Source organism: Gambusia affinis, linkage group LG10 (genome assembly GCF_019740435.1).
Source record: "Gambusia affinis linkage group LG10, SWU_Gaff_1.0, whole genome shotgun sequence".
In the NCBI taxonomy this organism is placed as follows: Eukaryota; Metazoa; Chordata; class Actinopteri; order Cyprinodontiformes; family Poeciliidae; genus Gambusia; species Gambusia affinis.
In genome coordinates this window covers 4372065-4390803 of record NC_057877.1, presented here as the reverse complement: position 1 = coordinate 4390803, position 18739 = coordinate 4372065, and the positions used below count along the sequence as shown (strand labels likewise).

The 18739-nt window shown below is 40.7% G+C and overlaps 1 protein-coding gene across 3 annotated transcripts; it reads right to left on the bottom strand.

Moving 5' to 3' along the window:
• Positions 1-78: 78 nt before the first annotated feature.
• inpp5d (inositol polyphosphate-5-phosphatase D) lies at positions 79-18688 on the bottom strand. 3 transcript variants are annotated; one of them, XM_044128806.1, is made up of 27 exons: positions 18315-18688; positions 17772-17835; positions 12062-12197; positions 11797-11938; positions 11551-11691; positions 11365-11449; positions 11165-11242; positions 10995-11072; positions 10735-10858; positions 9762-9868; positions 9544-9646; positions 9255-9451; positions 8675-8792; positions 8483-8579; positions 8211-8349; positions 7115-7223; positions 6937-7025; positions 6421-6502; positions 4650-4739; positions 3186-3296; positions 3026-3105; positions 2851-2938; positions 2221-2367; positions 2068-2125; positions 1768-1968; positions 991-1403; positions 79-917 (listed from the first exon to the last, which is right to left on the bottom strand). In XM_044128806.1, the coding sequence occupies exons 1-27, from the start codon at positions 18452-18454 to the stop codon at positions 877-879; spliced, it is 3258 nt and encodes a 1085-aa protein (XP_043984741.1). In that variant the 5' UTR covers positions 18455-18688; the 3' UTR covers positions 79-876. The 3 variants fall into 3 exon arrangements, with proteins under 3 accessions (XP_043984741.1, XP_043984743.1, XP_043984742.1); XM_044128808.1 differs by lacking the exons at positions 17772-17835; positions 18315-18688 and adding an exon at positions 13379-13532; XM_044128807.1 differs by lacking the exons at positions 17772-17835; positions 18315-18688 and adding an exon at positions 13096-13346.
• Positions 18689-18739: the final 51 nt, after the last annotated feature.

The window sequence follows — 18739 nt, the reverse complement described above, 5'->3', positions numbered from 1 at the left end:
TTTATGTAAACTTTTTCTAGTTTTATGGACAATCATCATAAAAAATACATTTGTGACTCAAAATACAATGAAGTCCAATGAAACTTTGACAACTGTGTTTATTTTGGAACTTATTGTACACCTGAAGAAAAATGTCATTATTCATGCAATTTAATACTGTGTGGTAAACATTCATTAGCCACAGTATAGTGTAAAAGTTTCTGTTTGTAATTATTTGGAAGGAAAGTACAGTTCTGTAACCCACAGTGTGACGCAGACCCACCCTGAAAATGTAACTTTCTATAATAACAAAGGGAACGTATGTAGGATGTAGCAAATTCTAACCCAAACACCTTAACATGAAACCTTGAAAACAAAACAAACAAAAAAAAGCATGCAATTTTCTCTTTCTTGAACCCATGTTTGCTTTGACCATTCTGGGCTACCATGGAGACCTGGCTGTGTATAGTAGAAAACAAACCTGATTTGTAATGAACATAAAAACTTTACGCAAACAAAAACATAGCTACACACGTTTAATTTCTACTTACAAATCTCATTCAGTGACATAAACTGGAGCTTTATGGAAAGAGTTTGACACTTTGGTAAGACACTACCAGTTCGGGTCGAGAAATGTGATCTGTTCAATTTCAAGCTGCAGCCATCATTCATTCAACTTAGCTTAGCATAAGACTGGAAACAGAGCTTAGTTCTAACTATATGCTGTAGAAAAAGGGGGGAATAAGTTTTTTGACACTGTAGAAAAATGATAAGCTACTCTGTGATACAAATTGATGAGAAGAACTGGTCAAAGCTTTAACTTTAGATTTACAGTAGTTAGTAAAATGCAGGGCAGGAAGCGGTTCTGTCAGTGCTGGACATATTTGCAGCTTTATCTCAGTTCACTGGACGGCCCGTCTTGGGATGTTCTGAATGCACTGAAATAAGAAACAAAATGTATCAGACTGTGTGGATTCATTTGTGCCCTTTAAACTTTAGTGCATGCCTTACTGTCTTTGTGAGGCGGTAGCGGGCTGAGTCTCGTCGGAACTCTCTGTTTGCCGGGAAACTCCGACGTGTCTCTGTAATCTCTTGGTTTGGGGGTCTGGGGTTCCGGACGCGACTTAGTGGGCAAAGGAGGCCGATTCGGCGCCATGCCTGCCTCCGAGCGAGAGGGAATCACAGGCTTCTTTTGTCCTGGTGGGTGCAGGCCCACAGGGGTCTGAGGCTGGGGTCTGTTCTCAGAAGCAGTGAAAGAGCGGTTACGTGGCACAAGCAACGGGGGGTGATTAAGGTCTCCATCTATGGCCGGTGTAAGACGGTCCGGCTGGGGATGACCTTGGTCTTTGGCCTGGCAGTGGGATTTGGCCCTGGAACCGTACAGAGGGTTGTCCAACATCTCAGACAACTTCTCGTCCTCATTCCTAGCAGACAAGAACCAATCTATAAGGATTTGAAGTGACTTTCTGTTGGATCACATCAACTATAAAGTGCTGGTTAGAAACTCAGAAAGGGGAGAAATGTGCAAGTAGCAGCAGAAATGTCATTCAAAATGAGGAAAACCTGTGAAAATAGCAGCAATAGAGATGTAAACACTTGTGGCTTGGCGTGTCACTACAGGGTTTTAAAATATGTTGGAAGTTGAAAAGGCATCAATAAAATCTATTTGACATTCATGCCGATGATGAATGGATGGAAACCTTTCAGCAGCGCCAGACTTTTAAGTTGTGTTTTTTTTTAGAAAAACTACCCAATATGAAAGTGTATTATTAATATTCAGGCACTGACGTGGTATAATTCATTGTAGTGGGACTTCGTACGCCCACGTCGTAACAGGGCTTCTTGGACTCTTTACACCCTGGAGCCCCACCGCAGACATTCCTGGGGGTCATGCTGTAACTCCAGCCCCTATCCGACACATTCCCACTTTTGACTGAAACTCCCATATAATTTGGGTTGGAGATATCATGGGCCGGCGTTACGACGGACCTGTTGACGAGAAGACAACGCCGCAAGTTGTAGAGGAATGTTTAGGGGCTGCGTTCTGAGTTGTGGAGAAAAGTTTCAAAAAAATAAAGAGCGCCTTACTTGTCTCCCACTTTGCCTTTCGAAGGAGCGGCGTCGTCTCTTTCGATTTTAATGAAATCTGGAACGGGGAGGAGAACAGGAAGAGTTGATTTCAGAAAACGGGAAGGGATTTAAACGAGGGTTGTTGTTTTTTTTTCCTCCTCTCAGCCTCACCATATAATTTCTCAGTGGGCTTGAACTCGGAGGTGCGCAGCTGGATGCCCCCGGTCAGCGTGCCCGTCTTCTCGCCCTGGTGGGTCAGCGTGATCTGGAACTCCCTGTAGCAGAACTGGGCGGCTCGCAGAGCGACGCATCCCTCCCCTTCAGGAAGCAAACACCAGCTGATCGTGAGCGCCACAAATTTTAGGTCCTTTAAAGATCAGACTAAAAAAAAAAACCTCAACTTTTTGTCCATTAGTCTCTTATGGGCTTAAAATTAAATAGTTCTTTAGGAAAAAAATAAAATTTAAGCTCCAGTGTAATTGATAATTCAAAGACAGTAGATTGCAGGAACCTGCTAAGGCAAACTGACACAGATGAGTAGACAGATAAAAAATAAAACTCGAGTAAATGTCGCAATACTTCGACATATTTTTACTCAAGTAAAAGTAAAAAGTAGAGGGAAAAAAGTTTAAAATTCCGGCCAAAACATCAGAAATTTTGAGATTGATCTCAGAAAGCTTCTAGAAAAAAAACAACAACACACATTACATTTTGTTACATCCTTCACAGAGGAGGTAAAGTACGTACAGCTTGCCAAGACATTTTGCCGATATCTCCTCTCACTTTCTCCTCCTCCCTTACCGTAAGACTCATCAGAGTCTGTGGATTTGACGCAGATGAGGATGTGCTGCTCCAGCAGGTAGTCGGGGTCGGAAATGATCGGCGTGAGCTTGGAGAGACGGGAATGAGGCGGTCACCGATTCGGTTTTACCCGTGAATAAAACAAACAGACAAACGAAAAAATGCTTCATTTTACCTCGACTTTATTGCCGAACCAAACTTTAATGGAGCCGTCGGATTGTTCCGTGTTGTCTCCTTCTGAGGTCTTCACAGTTTCTGTGGGACGCATTCGTTTTTGATCAGTTTCTGGATCTTTTTAGCGACGGATTGAACGTGCCGAGTCAGATAAAACGTACTCTCCAAGCAGCTGGAGTGAAACTCGATGAAGAACCTGGTCTTTGACTTCGTCAGCAGGATGGCCACGCAGTTCATGATCTGGATTCCACCTTGAGGAGCGCTGTTGGGATCTGAAGAGTCAACAAAGACCAAGACATCAGACCGCAGGGCGAGGCCATCTTTGATTGATTTAGGCCACATGGGTCAGACTTAAGGCCCCTGCATTCTAAAACAGGGAGCTCTTTATAGTCCAAAGAGACATAAATGTTATATGACCTTTGGAAAAAAAAAAATCTATTTTAGGAATTTTGTTGTCATTTATAAGGAAACACTGTTTTGTTTCTTCTTTGAGGTTTTAAAATGAAGAAAAACATAAAACTTTGTAAAGAAAAAAAAAAAAAAGAGAAACGTTTTTTAATCTGTGGGATGTTGGCATTTGTGTAAAATTATGTGAACCCCTCCACCCCACAAAGTTTAAAGCCTAAACACCAAAAGTGAGATCTAATAAATGTCTTTTGTTGTGTAAGTTCGAAGCTACAATGACGAACAAATCTCTATTCTTTATTCCAACTATATTTGAAACATCAGTTGGTTTATTTTTGCATTATCAGGCAAAAATATTACGGAGCATTCCTACAGGTTCAGAGACATTTACTTTAAAGGGACAGCATCATGTGTTTTCCAGACATAGCACCATTTTATAATACAATTAAATAACTATGTTACCTTTAGTTGATATAAAAAAATATTACATATATCAAATATTATTTCAAAGAAATTTGACTTCCTGATTTAACACCTTGATATTGGGCCTCTGTCTCTTTAAAAACTCCTACTCTTTCTGAAACTCCGCCTTCAGGAAGTCATCGCAACATGGCTCCTCTATTAACCCTTTACAAGTTTTGATGTTACTACTGAGTTTTTATGTTATTCTGCTCTGCTCGTACAATGAGCTGAGCAGCTGATGGTGTTTGCTAATTGCTGCTTGCTAGTCTGAAGGAGCTGAGAGGAGGAGCCACGGGGGAGAGTTTGGACTGTAAGGCGGAAGCTTCGAAACCTGAAAACTGCAGGTCAAAGGAGGAGCTGCGTCTCGAAGGCGGGGCTAGGTCCATCCAGGCGTTTTGCACAGCTGAATGGTTTCCATGGAGATTAGAAGATTTCTCAAACATGCTTAAAAGAATCAAATGTTTATTTTTGATGAGGGAATAACAATAGTACATGACGGAAAACTCAAAAAGGTTGATTTTACATGACACTGCCCCTTTAAGAAATACTCACTGAATGAACTGAAGCTAATTCATTAACATTTTAACATTTTAACAGGTACTTTCATCAACACATTCTGCCACAATCAGCCCTTTAAAGACATTCGTGATCCTGATGTGGCCCAAAATGGAAATGAGTCTGACCTCCCAAACCCGCCCTCCCTCCCTCCTCCGCTTTGGGTGGAGGGGGGAGGGGGGTTCTCCTACTGGTTCTCCTACCTTGCTTGGAGACGAACTGTGATGCAACTCCGACTTCAAATGAAGCAAAAACAGGCGAGTGGTCGCTGGTCATGATGTCATTAGTGCATCCTGTGAGGACGAAAGGCCCAGTGGGAGTTCTCATCAGATGTTATGGTCGCATGTCAAACATTCACGAATGAAAGACGTCAAACGAAACAACACAAACAGACTGGCGTTGTGAAGGAATGAAGGCGCAAAAATGAAACTTCAAGGAACTCTGGGCAACTCTAAATAGAGCGCAGTTGTGAAATGGGAATGAAAATTCTAAATATTTTACTGTGTTTTAGTCTTTTCCTGCAAAACTAACAATTAAAAAGTGTGCCACTGGGGCGTGCTCCGGTGGCGTAGAGGGTATCGCGCCCCACGCTTGGAGGCCTTCAGTCCTCGACGTGGCCGTCGCGGTTTCGATTCCCGGACCCGATGACATTCGCCGCATGTCTTCCCCCCTTTTCTTCCCCCTTTCCTGTAGGCCCGCTGTTGTATAAGGGACACTAGAGCCCACAAAAAGACCCCCTGGTGGAAAAAAAAAAAAAAAAAAGTGTGCCACGCATTTGTACTCGGTCTCTCTGAGTCAATACTTTGCAGAAACACTAATCACTGCGATCACAGTAAAAGGTCTTTTACCAAAGTGCTCAGTCAGACCAGATGGTGAGCTGCTGTGAGCATCAGTCTTGAAAACTTTCAATAGTGTTTAGGTCTGCGCTTTGACTAGGCCATTCTAAACCAGGAAAATCTCTGATGTAAGCCGGTCCACTGTGGCTCTAGCTGGATGTCTCACTGGATGCCAAATCTTAAGTCTGTTCTTGTGTCTAACAGGTTTTCTTAAAGATTTTCCAAGTCCTGTAAAAAAGCATGCTGCTGCCATCGCCATGTTTCAGCGTAGCAACAGTGTGTTCAGGGTGTGTTCTGCAATGTGACGTGTTCTTTAAACAGAAGCTGATAAAAAAAAAAGAAGAAAGAAACAGACTCGAAAATTAGTAACAGAGGACAGAGAACTAGGAGCTTCTTATGCTGCAGAATTATTGTCTAGTGAAATCTTGGATCTGGAACTGGCATTAATACTGACTTAACTATGTTGTAGTTACAAGCCAGAAAACCAGTTCAATTTGCTAAATGATATGCATAGTCAGAAAGCTCGCTGCTACTAGCAACACGAGCTAACTACAGTATATTTCTCTGCATTTTTAACTTTAAAAAACTGACATTGACACGTTGATTAAACACACAATTGTGGGTGCTGTGTGAGCACAGAAGTGAAAACTTTACTGCAACTGTCAAAAGGTTTTAAATTCATGGTGGCCATGTTGGATTTTGTGGTCAGGAGTTGTTTATGTCCATTTTTCCAGCTTGGAACATGAAAATTTTGACTTCTGAGAAAAAACAAAATTAATTTATAAACTGTGCCCAGTAGCCCAACATGCAGCAGCAAACTATATTTTCTTTTTTTTTTGTAATACTTTAAAAAGTTCTGTCCGTTTTGCAGCTTTTAAAATGTAGTGCTGCGTTAAATGGCTGGGGGCAGATAAAAGTTTATCATTCATGATTTGTCTTAGGTGTTATAAAAACTCTTCATATTTCTTACAAAGTGAATAAAATAAAAAATAATAATTAAATGCAAACAAAATGCTATGTTATATTTAATGAGAGGAAAACACTCGCTTAAAGTAAAAAACTTTTGGAGGTAATGCAACACTCATTAGCTTTTCATAAGAAACTCTGTGTCATTGGACGACGCAGGATAAATACTCACCATACGCCTGGCACACAACGTGAACCAGAGGATATGACTTCCGCAGGACGCGGTCGCACCACGATGGCAAATTGTATTTTGTCTGCAAATGTAATTTTTATGTAGTTAATAAACTGAATTATTATTATTTTTTTTTTACAATTTCCATTGAAAAGCTGCTGAAAAAAAAGTAACCTGTTATCACCTTCCTACAATAATGACCTCAGTGATTCCAAAAGTGATTTTGGGAAAAACAAACAAAAAAAAAAGCAAAGAAAAAATAGTTAGAAGAAAAAATCAACCCCTTTTTTATTGCCAAAAGATGATTTGCACACACAAAATAGGTTTTAGGCTATTATTTTAGAAAGATAATTATACTTTTCTTGCTTTGTGTCTGATTTATGGATGTCTTTTCATGTTTCCATTTTGACTTTCAAACAAATTAACTTCACTCATTTGTGTTCCAAATGCTGTTATTGTTATGACCGCTCAGTCATTTCCAGTGCAGGACAGAAGGAATAAAGTCGCCATTCTCACCCCGGTGGCTTTGGCCTTTGTGTAGGCGTATTTGTCTCGTGTGTCTCTCTCAAAGCGGTAGGTGGGTGGAAATGTGATTTCCTCCTCCTCTGCAATCAGCAGAAAGATTAGATTTGCTGCTTTAGCGCCGACCCGGCTGCCGCACGTCTGCGATGTGTTCGGACCCAGCAGAACTCACCGAAATGCAGGAAGACCTTCCCGTCGTTCCGCTCCATGCAGAGCTGGTCTCTGCTGAGGAGATCTTGGTACTGCTGCTGCTTGATCTTCGTCACGATGTTCTCGGCGTCCTGCAAAGGGAAGCCGTGGGGTGACTGTTCATCACTTAACGTTATTTGTACTGCAGACGCAAATCAGAACAATGTGAAAGAAAAAAAAACACACAAAAAATTACAAATAAAATAAGTGGAGAAAACCAAAGCAATTTCAAGCTAAATATGAAATCTAAACCTGATTAAATTGCTGCAGCCTTCCATTTCAGCTGCACACTTCACTGTAACTAACCCTGAAATGCAGAACTAGTGCACTAGGTATGTAAAACAGAGTTTGTGTTGAAATATGTTCCCATCTGTTCTGCTCAAAAACTATTCTCTGCGAGGTAAGATAGTGACTGTTAACAGTTTCCTACGCGAACCCCCACCGCAGAAAAGACAAAATCATCCTTTGGAAGTTTGCAGTAAATGTCACCGAACCGAAGCAACCTTCTGACAACCTGTGGAAAGGCTGATAAGGTCATCCCTGCTGCTAAAAGTGGCTCAGCGAGACACTGAGTCACCATGCAGACAGCTTCACTCAGCTGGACTGCACAGTCATGATGACTGTGTGTAAAATGACATGCTGCTGTTCATCGGAGGTTGCATTAAAGTCGCTGGAGGAACCAATAAGCTCTCCATGATGGGCTGATGAATACACACTGAGAACTGAAAGAAGTACAAGCAACCTCATCTAAACCTTGTTTTTTTTTTTTTTTGTTTCTGCAGTACCGCAAATCTCAAACTGAAACTTTGATTTTGAAAAAAAAAAAAAAAGGCAAATTGGAGTCACAGTTCCCAGTGTCCTCTAACAACCTCATTAGAATAAAACGGATGTGTCAACCTACAGAGAAAGACTGGACACTCTGGAGAGATCATCCCAGGAGGAATTGTAAAATGTCTCTCTCTCTCTGCTTCCTCCAAGATATTAAGCCTTTCTACGCATCATCATCATCATCATCATTCCAACTACTTTGTCCACTCCTGGACAATTTAGAGCCGTCAAACACGACCAGACAAACGTACCGAAGACGGCAGTTCAACGCGGTAGTTTAAGTCTCCCAGCCAGATGAGGTGCGTGAAGCGATGCGTGATGTCGAACGGATTCAGCTTTTTGTCGCCCAGGTTCAGAAATCGCAGGATGCTGACGTAGTTCTGATTCCGTCTGCAGACAAAGAAAATCCACTGTGACCCGCTCAAGAGTAAGAAATCTTTTGAGTACAGAGTCGGTGTTTCAGCTACCACACATATGGTGTCTGTTGAAGATGTCTCATTTACAACTCTGTCACCGATCTCACCTGAGCTTCTTCTCGCTTCCAGAGGTCAGGTGGCTGTTGACGAATCCGAACGATGTACCGTTGAACATGAAGGACACTCCCACGGCTCCTTTGTTCCCTGTAAACAAGCCAGATGTTATAGATTAGACTGTGTCTTCATGTCGGCCTTTACGACGGGCGCCCGGCGCCCCGTGGAGACGTGGAAACGCTCACCCAAAGTGTTGGCGATTCCCGTCTTCACGCTGTCTGAAAACACGTGGGAGATCCTGTTCTCATGCTCGGGCTTGGCCAGGACGATGATCCGAATGTTCCACAGAGTGTGAGTCGCCACCTGGGAGACGGAAATCTGTCACTGCTTTTCGCCAGAAATTATCTCTCTTTCTTTATTTCTTTCCTCTGAGAAAAGCTTTGGATGTTGCTTTCAAATCTAGCTCTGCTTTCAAACTTCTCCACAACTTTCTCTCTGACCTGCCTGCTGAGTTCCTGTGAGCCCGTCTGTAAACCAACACTCTCTATTCAGCAGCTGCTTTTAAACCGACATCAAATTGCACACAGCTGGATCATATTTCTGTATATTTTTTAACTTTAGAAGGCAGATAAAAGGTTTTTGTGCATCCTTAAAAACTTTTAAATTCAAGTATCTAAAAATAAGGCCTAAAAATGCATTAAATTTGTTTTTTTTTAAAAAGTACGTTATGGCCACAAACTGCAGCGTTAACAAAAATGTGAAGGAAAAAAACCCAATGGTACTCATAAGAAAGAGGTATGAATACTTTCCCACTGTGACACCCACCTGCTTGAAGCTGATGTTTGTGATTTTCCTCAGGGCATTCTTCACCGTGTCCGACCACTCCCTCTCGCCCAGCGGATCCTCCTGGGTCCCGATGACGTACACGTCGTGCGGAATGTGGTCCGCCGTGTCGTCCCGCGTTTTCCCCAGGCCCTTACAGTGAAACCACGAGTCGATGTTGGGAGGAGGGCCGGCGTTTCCTGTGGGTTTAGTTGGTCATCGTTCGCGTTTGGCATTTAGACGTCCGTCTAAATTTCGGATCAGTTGCCACACGCGGGGAAACGTTCCTTACCCATGTTCCAGGTGCCGACAAACACCGTGATCATGTCCGGCTCCGGCTTTTCCGAGTGCTTGTTCTTCATCTGCTGAAGCAGCTGACAAAAGCCTTCTCTTTTCTTTAAGCAATCGAGACAAAAGGTGGGGAGAAAAAAAGTCAGAAAGTGAGCAAACAGTGTGGCTTCTGCAGTGTTTTCTCATGGAGCAACAGTAGAAAGTTATCAATGGACTCACCTTTGTGTCGTCAAACACAAACTCTTTACGCAGAATCTTCTCTTTCTCCGTCTCCACCACGATGATGAGCTTGGCGTGCATTTTCTGGGATTTTACCAGCTGTAGGACTGGAGAACATGAAAACGATTCAAATGAAGCCGACAAAGCTACAAAAACACTGAGCAGAAATGACGTTTGTTGTTTCAATAAGATATAAAAATTTGCTCCTCTAACAGAGGAGGTTCTCCCTCTGCCCACTCTGGTTCCTCTAGACCACATCTAAAAATCCAAAGAGATGTTGCTGTTTTTACTGTCGTGGACTTTTTTATTTGAAGGAGAACACATCTTGGTTTAACGAGACGAGGATTCTGTTGTGTCTGGCATTTAGAGGTTAGATCGTGACTCCTCTAAGGATTTAATGTTTCCAGATTAAAAATCTAAAACGTTGGGGTTCAGCTCTCTAACACATTCACAGAAACAGGTTTTATCTGTACATTTATGCTTTTGTTTTCTATACTGTTATGAAATAAGTTCGACCTCTTGATCAAAATGACATACTGGCATCAATTTAAAACAAATAAAAGTTTATTTTACTATCCCAGTGGACAGTAAAGGCTCCTCTCTCACCAGTAGATTGGAAAGTCGAGAATCACTAAGGTTTTTTTTTTTTTTTCAGCTGTCAAGATGGTGGAGTTATAATCTTTCCTAAACCTAATTAGGAATGCTGCTGAAATTGTGACATGTCAAGAAATGTCTGCATATTTGGGAGACGCAAATATGCAACGCAAATATGCGTCCCAAATAAAAGGGAAAATACACAGACAAGTGGATTACTGTGAATTGTAATTCACATGTATGGAACAAAGAACAAAACAGAAGAAGAAAGGATTCCCCTAGAGCTTTCTGGGAAAACTCATCTCACTTCATCAAGTAGAAATATTTCTTTGTGGAGAAAGAAACTATTCTACAGGATAATATACAGGAAATGTCTTACTTTTATTGTGAACAAAGTATTTATCCTCCGGTCCGTCTTTGGACTTCTTGAAGAAGAGTTTCCCGCTTTCGACGTCCACCTTCAGAAACATCTTGGTTGAAATGCCCAGCGACTCTTGCTTTACCTGCCAGTCAAGAGAGAATCATATCAAATAAAACCACAGACCTGCATAAGTTTTATCCTGTTTCTTTGCATCGTTGAAGTTTAATTTAAGAAAAAAACGAAAAAAAAAAAAACAACTAAAACTGAAGGGGAAGCACCTCAAAAGAAACAATCGGTATGAGAGATTTCCGGTGGCCTCCATCATAGCCGACGGCCTCGAAAACAGAACTTTTGGCCTGAAAAGTGAAAGAAGAAGTGTTTTTTCTCTGTCTGTCAGTGACAGACGTCATGGGTGAAAAGTGACCAGCATGTGTGCAGCTGCCCGTACCTTGTCCTCTATGGAGTAGAGCAGCTTGGAGAGTTGCTCCAGCCTGTAGCTTATAGATTGTCCTGAATCTACAAGAATCTGGAAGCACATGCAGAAAAACTCAGGATGAGATCAGGTTTCTTCTTATTATTTTATTTTATTTTATTTTTTTATTTTTTGCATGTGCACGAGTAATGCTAAGAATCAAGATGGCCACTAACCTGTTTAGGCCCAATGCCCGGGGAGAGCTGCTGGTCCAACGCTCTGTGGAAGATCTCGAGGGCGGGGAGGACTCGAGAAATCTCACTGGCTCAGAGAGAAAGAGAAAAAAAAGTAAGTCAGGTGAAATCTCTCTATTAAAATAATAATAATAATAAAAAATCTGACGTCTTGAGTGGCAAACGCACCAGTTTAGATTCTTGCACACAGCCGTGATGAGCTTCTTGAGGCCGGGCAGGTTGGGGTTTCCGTTTTGCACCTGCTCCGCGTCCAGGCAGATGGAGGTCCTGAAGTACTCCTGGATGGCCAGCTGGTGTTCCTCTGACAGCCTGGAAGCACCAACCAAAACTGAAACACTCTGCAGCAACATCCTCGGCAACTCGAGTTACAAATCAGCGACGTGTAGCTGTGAATTTTTGTTCTTTTCTCCGTACGCGGACAGGTCGATGTGCTGCAGCCTCATCAGGTAGGTGTCCGACAAGGCCTTGGTGGCCTGCTCCGACGTCTTGGTTTCACTTTCTTTGGCGTCGGCCAGGAAGTGCCTGGGTGGAAGCTGCGGAGGAAGACTGTTGGATTCTGGGACACAAACCACAGGTGGGAGAGTTGGTTAAGGTTGCAGCATGTTAGTATGTTTTCTTTATATCTTTATTTCTTTATTTGTTTTTGTTTTTTTCAAAGTGGGGCGGCGGGCAAACTGACCTTGCTCTTCTTCTGCCTCCTCCTCCCTCTGGACCGGGTACTGCAGGTGTGTGACCAGGCCCATGTTAGGGTTGTAGTAAGCCTCCACCAGCTCAGGCAGCATCACAAAGAACCGGATGGGAACGCCTTCAGAGGCCTGCAGTAAAATAAATAAATAAATAAATAATCAGTTCTGTAGAAAATTGCAATTCTACGATGGTGTATCAGGGTCGTAGTGGATTAAAAATAAAGGATAAAGGAAATAGGAGTTAATTTTCACAACAACAGCAACAGAAAAACGTCGATTTTTAAATTAATCTCTGAAATTTTCTAGAAAAATAGAGACGTGGAAATTTCTGAGTTAGAAAACGTTAAAACTTTTGACTTTTGGAAATGTTCTGCGTTTCAAAAGTTGAAAATTTTCTACTTTAATTTATCATCTGACAATAAAAAAAATGAAGACAAAAAAAAGGACAAATGGCACAGCTGCAAAAGTACCAAAGTTTGTATCATTCAAAGGTCCTTTTGACAATGAAACATAGTTTGGCACCAGTGCAGATGGTTCAGGCAGATGGAGACTCTTTTTCTTTTTAACCAATTTTCACAAATTGAAGTCAAAATGTTATATATAGCAAAGTATTCATCTCTTAAAAATCAGTCCTCCTGCTTTCTGTTTAATTTCATAGCAGACATGAATCCACACATTGACTCATATTCTAACATATTTCATTTACCTTGTTAAAACCTTTTGAAATAAATATGACCCAAGTTTTTATTCCTGAGACTAAATCTTCTTCACTTTTAGTCAAAATAAACGAGGAAAGTGGTTGACTTTCTTTCAACAAAGAAAACATTCCTTTCCCACAAAATAAAATAAACTATTTTCTTTGTTTAATAATAATAATCCCTGTTTTATTTTCCAGCTCGCGAGCGCTCTTGAATTGATAATTTTGGCTCATGTTACAAAATGTTTGTACACCCATAACCCCACCTTTTATGAAAGTGCGGCTAAAGACTGAAACAGAGAAAAGAAAAAAAAAACTATGTTTACAAACCGCTTTGTGCGGCGAAAAAACTGAAACCACACGTCGCTGCATCTCCTCTCTGAAACACGACGGTAGGAGCTTCAAGCTGTGGTTCTGACTCGCAGTGAGATTTTCACAGTAACGCTGCAACACTTCACTTCTTCGGTATTTGTGGTGTAATTATTTGTAAAAACTCGAGAAATGTAAATTCGACGCCGCTTCTTTTGGTCCTCTAAGTCGTTTTCATTCGTCTCATGTAAATTAGTTCAGAGAAAAATGGGTCAAAGTGGAGCTACATTTGATCAACTCCCACCAGAAGAGGCAACACGCGGGTTGACTTTGGTCTCGGAAGGAAAGCAGAGCAGAGATTGTAGGTTCAGATTTGGAGCCTCGGACTGAGCAGGGAGGTGAAGCTCTTATTCACAGCTTCCTTTTCATCCGGCTAACCTGAGGAAAACCAAAAACATCTCAAATATTTCCACTTTTCAAAACTCACACTAGTCCAACTTTTAGCTGTTTCTAGTGCAGCGGTGTCCAAACTTTTTGTTTTCCACGTGGGCCAAAATCGTCCAATCAAAACCAACCAAGAAAAAAAAAAAAAAAAAAACTAGAATTAAAAAAAAAAAAACACAAAAAAAGAAACTTTCATATTGCTTTTTTTTTTTTTTTTTTTTTTTTTTTTTTTAAGTAGAGACATTTTTATATATTCTCAGTCTTTGATTCACTCTTTCTTTGAAGCCACTTCATGTTTGGCTTAATCAATTAATTAAATGCAAATCTGGATCCACCAAAGGCTGCCTTTGAGTGAAAACTTGTGGCTGGATGTGGTCCATTTAAATGAAAAATAGAAAAAGAAAGCAAAAATCGTGGTTCTACGTTGCCCTAGTTAATGAAGAAAATCCTCCATATGCATCAACCATCTGGCGCCAAATTTGTGTCACTCTTAATTTGCACAAAATGAGTCCGGCGGGTGAAAACAGACCCCAACCCACACTTTGGACATGTGCGAACTCAGGCAAGAAGAATTTAAATCCTTTCTTCTTTGAAACATCTCATATTCAAGCAGGTCTTTTAGAAAAAACTTCCTAGACCTATGTTGTAATTCTAATGAGTGAAGTGACCTTTTGAATTAGCCGACATTACAGCTGATTTTTAAGTGTTAGAAAATGCAGCAGGTCCTAATTAGAGGAGTTGATCCATCTTAGGAAATTGGCAACGATGAAAAAATGCAGAACAGATCTTGCACTCATTCTGGTTACAGACGGAAAGGCTAAATCTCCTAATTTTAGCTGAAACATGGCCGTGATTTTTAACGACCGAATGTAATTTGAGTCTATTTAGAAACTTTTACTATAAATATCACGACTAAAAATGACCTTGATGAAGCGCAACCGTCTAATGAGTTGCAGTATCAACCTGTCCTCTGACGAGAGCTGTAACCTCAGCATGATGCTGCCATAACCAGTTTGTCTATCGTCTTCATTTCACACAAACACAAAAAACAACAACAACTCTGAATCCCCAAATGTGGAACATTATGCTAATGCTAAAATAAGCTAGTTAGTATTTTGCTGTGCAAAATCTCTTCCCCCTCGCGCTGCAGGCCGCCGAGGCTCATGAATAATTAATATTGTTATTAACGGAGCTTAAAAATGAGACTTACAAGGTCTGCTAAAATAGGGACAAGGAGCTCGCTTCTTTATTTCCGTCTGAAGTCGCCATCTTGTGAGTGAACATCCGTTTTAAACCGCCATATTGGTTGTCCAAAATTAAAAATAAACCCATCTAGATACTTAGAATAATGTTTTTATCTTTGCTTCTGTAGTAAAGACATGGATTGTGAACTGGTTGCTTTGAACACATAGCAGCTGTGTCCTTAATTTGATATTAAACTAATTTAATTTGCTTAAAGCCAATCTTTCCTCAGTCTAATTCTTCCTGGTTACCTTTTATTCTGACATATTTTGGTGTTCCTGTGTGAGTCATTCACAACAGACTTTAGTATAAACCAGCCTTACTTAGCTTAAAGCTCATTTAGCTTAAAGCTAATTTACTCAACTCTGGTTGAGGAACCCAAGTTTCTCAACATTCACAGTTCATCGTCGCATCATTTGTACAGGTTATTTATTCCATTCTTATTTGTTCATTTTCACTGTTTACTGTATCAGTTTTCATTAATCTCTCATTCTGCCTTGGTTGAGCGTTGATAGCTTAGTGAGTTGGTTGATTAAAGTAAGGGGTGACTTATGATCATTAATCAGAGAAGTTGTGTTTACGTAGTGCTATGTTGTTCAAGAAGGTCAGTGCTGCACGTAATCCTTCATCCTTTAAGGCATATTCATAAAACAATAACTCAGACTGAGAACTCTTTAACTATTATTTCCTGGTAATTAGGTGGTGCCCCGACTGCATCATTTTAGCTCTAAATTATTAGCTTTGTTAATAACTACCTTTTACTACTTATTAATAGTTAGTCATAACTGAGCCAAAACCATTTTGTTGAAAGACGGAGTGTAAAAAGTTTACCTTTGGTTTCATCAAACCACAGGAGGTTTGCTTGCATTAATATATATTGTCCTCTTAATAGCTTGTTGGTAATAGTAAGGGATTCTTATGGCTTCTTTTTCTTTTTGGTAATGTTGCCATCTTAAGAGGTTTTAGTACAATTTAAATCAATAACAAAAACAATAAATAAATCACAACAATCAACAATGTGTTGGTCAATCAGACCATATTTAAATGAAATACATTAAAGTTTATAGTTTTGTGACACAAAGGTCAAGGTGGAAATGTTAGAAAAACTGCCCTTGCATAAACTAATATTTACCACTTATATATATATATATATATATATATATATATATATGTGTGTGTGTGTGTGAGTGCGTTTACCAAATAAAATGACTTTTTTTTTTTAACGATTGAATTTAAAGATGATACTGATTGACCATCCATACCATATCGTTTGCTGCGGTTCTATATTACAACTGTGTATGAGAAAATGTTTTCCTCTGGCTTGCAGGTCAGATTTATGGTGAAGTTATTATACATCAAGCTCATAAACATTATGAGCACAGTGCAGTAAGCCTCGCTTTCCTCCAGGCCCTGATAACTTAACTCTACTTTCCATCTCTTCCAACAGTCCATTTTTAAGTCGCCACCTCATTTAAACTCACGTTTAAATGAGATGTAAGCACATCCAGAAACATCTAGGATGTGCTCTCCTGTTCAGTACAGAATGAACACCAGAGATTGGTTTTATATTTACGCACCGGACGCCAGGATTCCTCACACAGAACATTCACTGATTTATGGATTTATGAATTAATTTGTAGCCTTCGGGTCTGACATGGTTTACTAAAGTGTATTGATAAGTTGTAGTTATAAAAGAGCAAATGTTTGTCTAAAGTCAACATTTGCATTCTGTGTAGCCTCTACTGTTCCTGTTGACATGGTGGAAATCAACCTGTGGGACAAATCCTGACTCATTTCTTGACTTGTTACTCCTTGGAACTGATTATAACTAGTTTGTGCCTAGCCACCTGATTTGACTATGTTCGAAGAATTTCCTTGAAAATTGCTTTGTTTTGTTGCTTAATCTTGTAAATCCACTCCCTTCAACTGTAACTCCTCCATTTCGGCACATCACAGGTTTTGAAGCTTTTGTATTTTCTCGTCCGGACAAACAATTTTCAAAATTTCCCAAACAATAAGAGCAACGATTCACTGGTGTAATTATACTCTGCCTCCTGAGGCATGTCTTTGCTACTGTCTCCTTTTCTCACTCCCAACCACCTGCTGCCAAAGTTGAGCAAGCTCTGCACTGGCGGCAACAGGAATCTGTAGATCTCTCTGTTAGACCAGATTCTCTTGCTGCCAAAGGTTATCTTCAGAAAATCTCCACAGGTGATCATGATAATTTAGTGATTTCTCTTTACAGTTGACCATTCAGAGCTCAAGAGCTGGGAAGCATGATCTTTAGCTTTGTGTACTTGTAAGGAAACGGTTTGAGATGTTAGCATAGTCATTCAAATCTGGAGACGTTACACCTTCCCACATATTAATGCGGAGGTATGAGTGGAGTTTTTTTAGGCCTTAGTGATTTTTGCTATTTCAGAATTTTAAAAAAGAGGAAATGCTAAAATTATTAGCCTACATGCTTGATGCCACTTTCCTAAAAATAAGGGCATAGGTCATGTTGTTTTGCCAAAAGTGATGATTTTTCTTAGAGCATCTTTTGGCAAAGAATAGGTGCTGATTTTATTTTTTATTTTATTTATCTTCTTTAACAGAATCATTTTGACTAAAATTGACTTCTTTTTTTTTTAGGAAGAAGTGCTACTTTGAAGAGCTAAGCATACCGCTGTTCAGTTTATGGTCAACTGGAATGTTTGTACGATTGAACTGACATGTTGTTGTTTTTCTTTTTTGCGTAAAGCACCTTGAGACGACATCTGTTGTGATTTGGCTCTACGCAGATGAACTGAATGGAAGTGAACGTAAAAACACCCCAAGGTGAATTTTTATTTATTATTTTTTTTTTTTTTTACTATTAACAACAGATTTCAACCTAAACAAAATCTACTGACGTTTCACCGACAGAGCTGGACGCCTGGTGTGTGCCAGGCGAACGTCAAAGCGGCCAAACTAACCAGCGTGACCTTCAGATGAAAATACCTGCGTCCTGTTTCGTACCGTCCACCCACCTGAACAGAGAGCTGCTTGTCCTCGTTCGGCAGGATCCGGTACGTGTACACGCAGTTCTGGTATCTGTGGTCAGCAATGACATGCAAATATCTGTCACCGGGATAGGACATGTACAGCATGATGCATTATTACCAGAAAACTAAAATAATGACACAGAAGAGTATCGGTGCAACGAGGATGCAATCGGAACAGGTTGGGTGGCATTTTCACTGCAAGCTTTAAACGCGAAAGAAGATGAGGGCAAAGGCAGGACAGAATGCAAATAAAGGGGAACTAGTTTTATGTTGCGGTGTGTGTGGGTGTGTGGGTGTGTGCGCAAGAGATGTGACGCGAAACAGAGTAGAAGAGCCAGGGGAATTTTAACTGAAATAACTTTGCTCCTTTATCGATGCAATCACAAGACAAATGGTGTTAACAGTTTGGTAAAGTTCAGTCTGACGGGACCGAGAACCTGGAAGGCTCGTTGGGACGACTTTATCAGGAGGGGCGTCTTTAAATCAACTTCCAGTTCCATTCAGAGCCATTAAACAAAGGTAACTTACAAAACGCAGAGGGCGTACGCTCCCTGGACGGACTCGCTGTCCCGGATAAGGAAGCTCCCATCTCTTGCTGCTTTGGAGAGCAGATCCTCAGCTTTGGATCGCGTTATATTGTCATGGTACCAAGGCTGGTGACTTGGCATCCTGTTTTGTGCAGCCCAAGAGCCTGAGCTCAAGTGTTTTGCATCTGCTGTCAAAATGAAAAAATAAAATAAAATAAATAAATAAAAACCTGAGCAAAATCCTTCCGACTGTTCTGGATCTCAGCTTTTCTGCTTGGCTGTTCTCATCTTTGCACGGTCCGTTCTACCTCTTCATCATTCTACGGCTGTAAAAGGAAGCTGCTCCTTGCTCTGCTCTGCTCTGAACTTCCTCATTTGAGAAATTGCAGAGAGGAGGGCCTTTTGGTGCCGTACGCCGGATCCTCA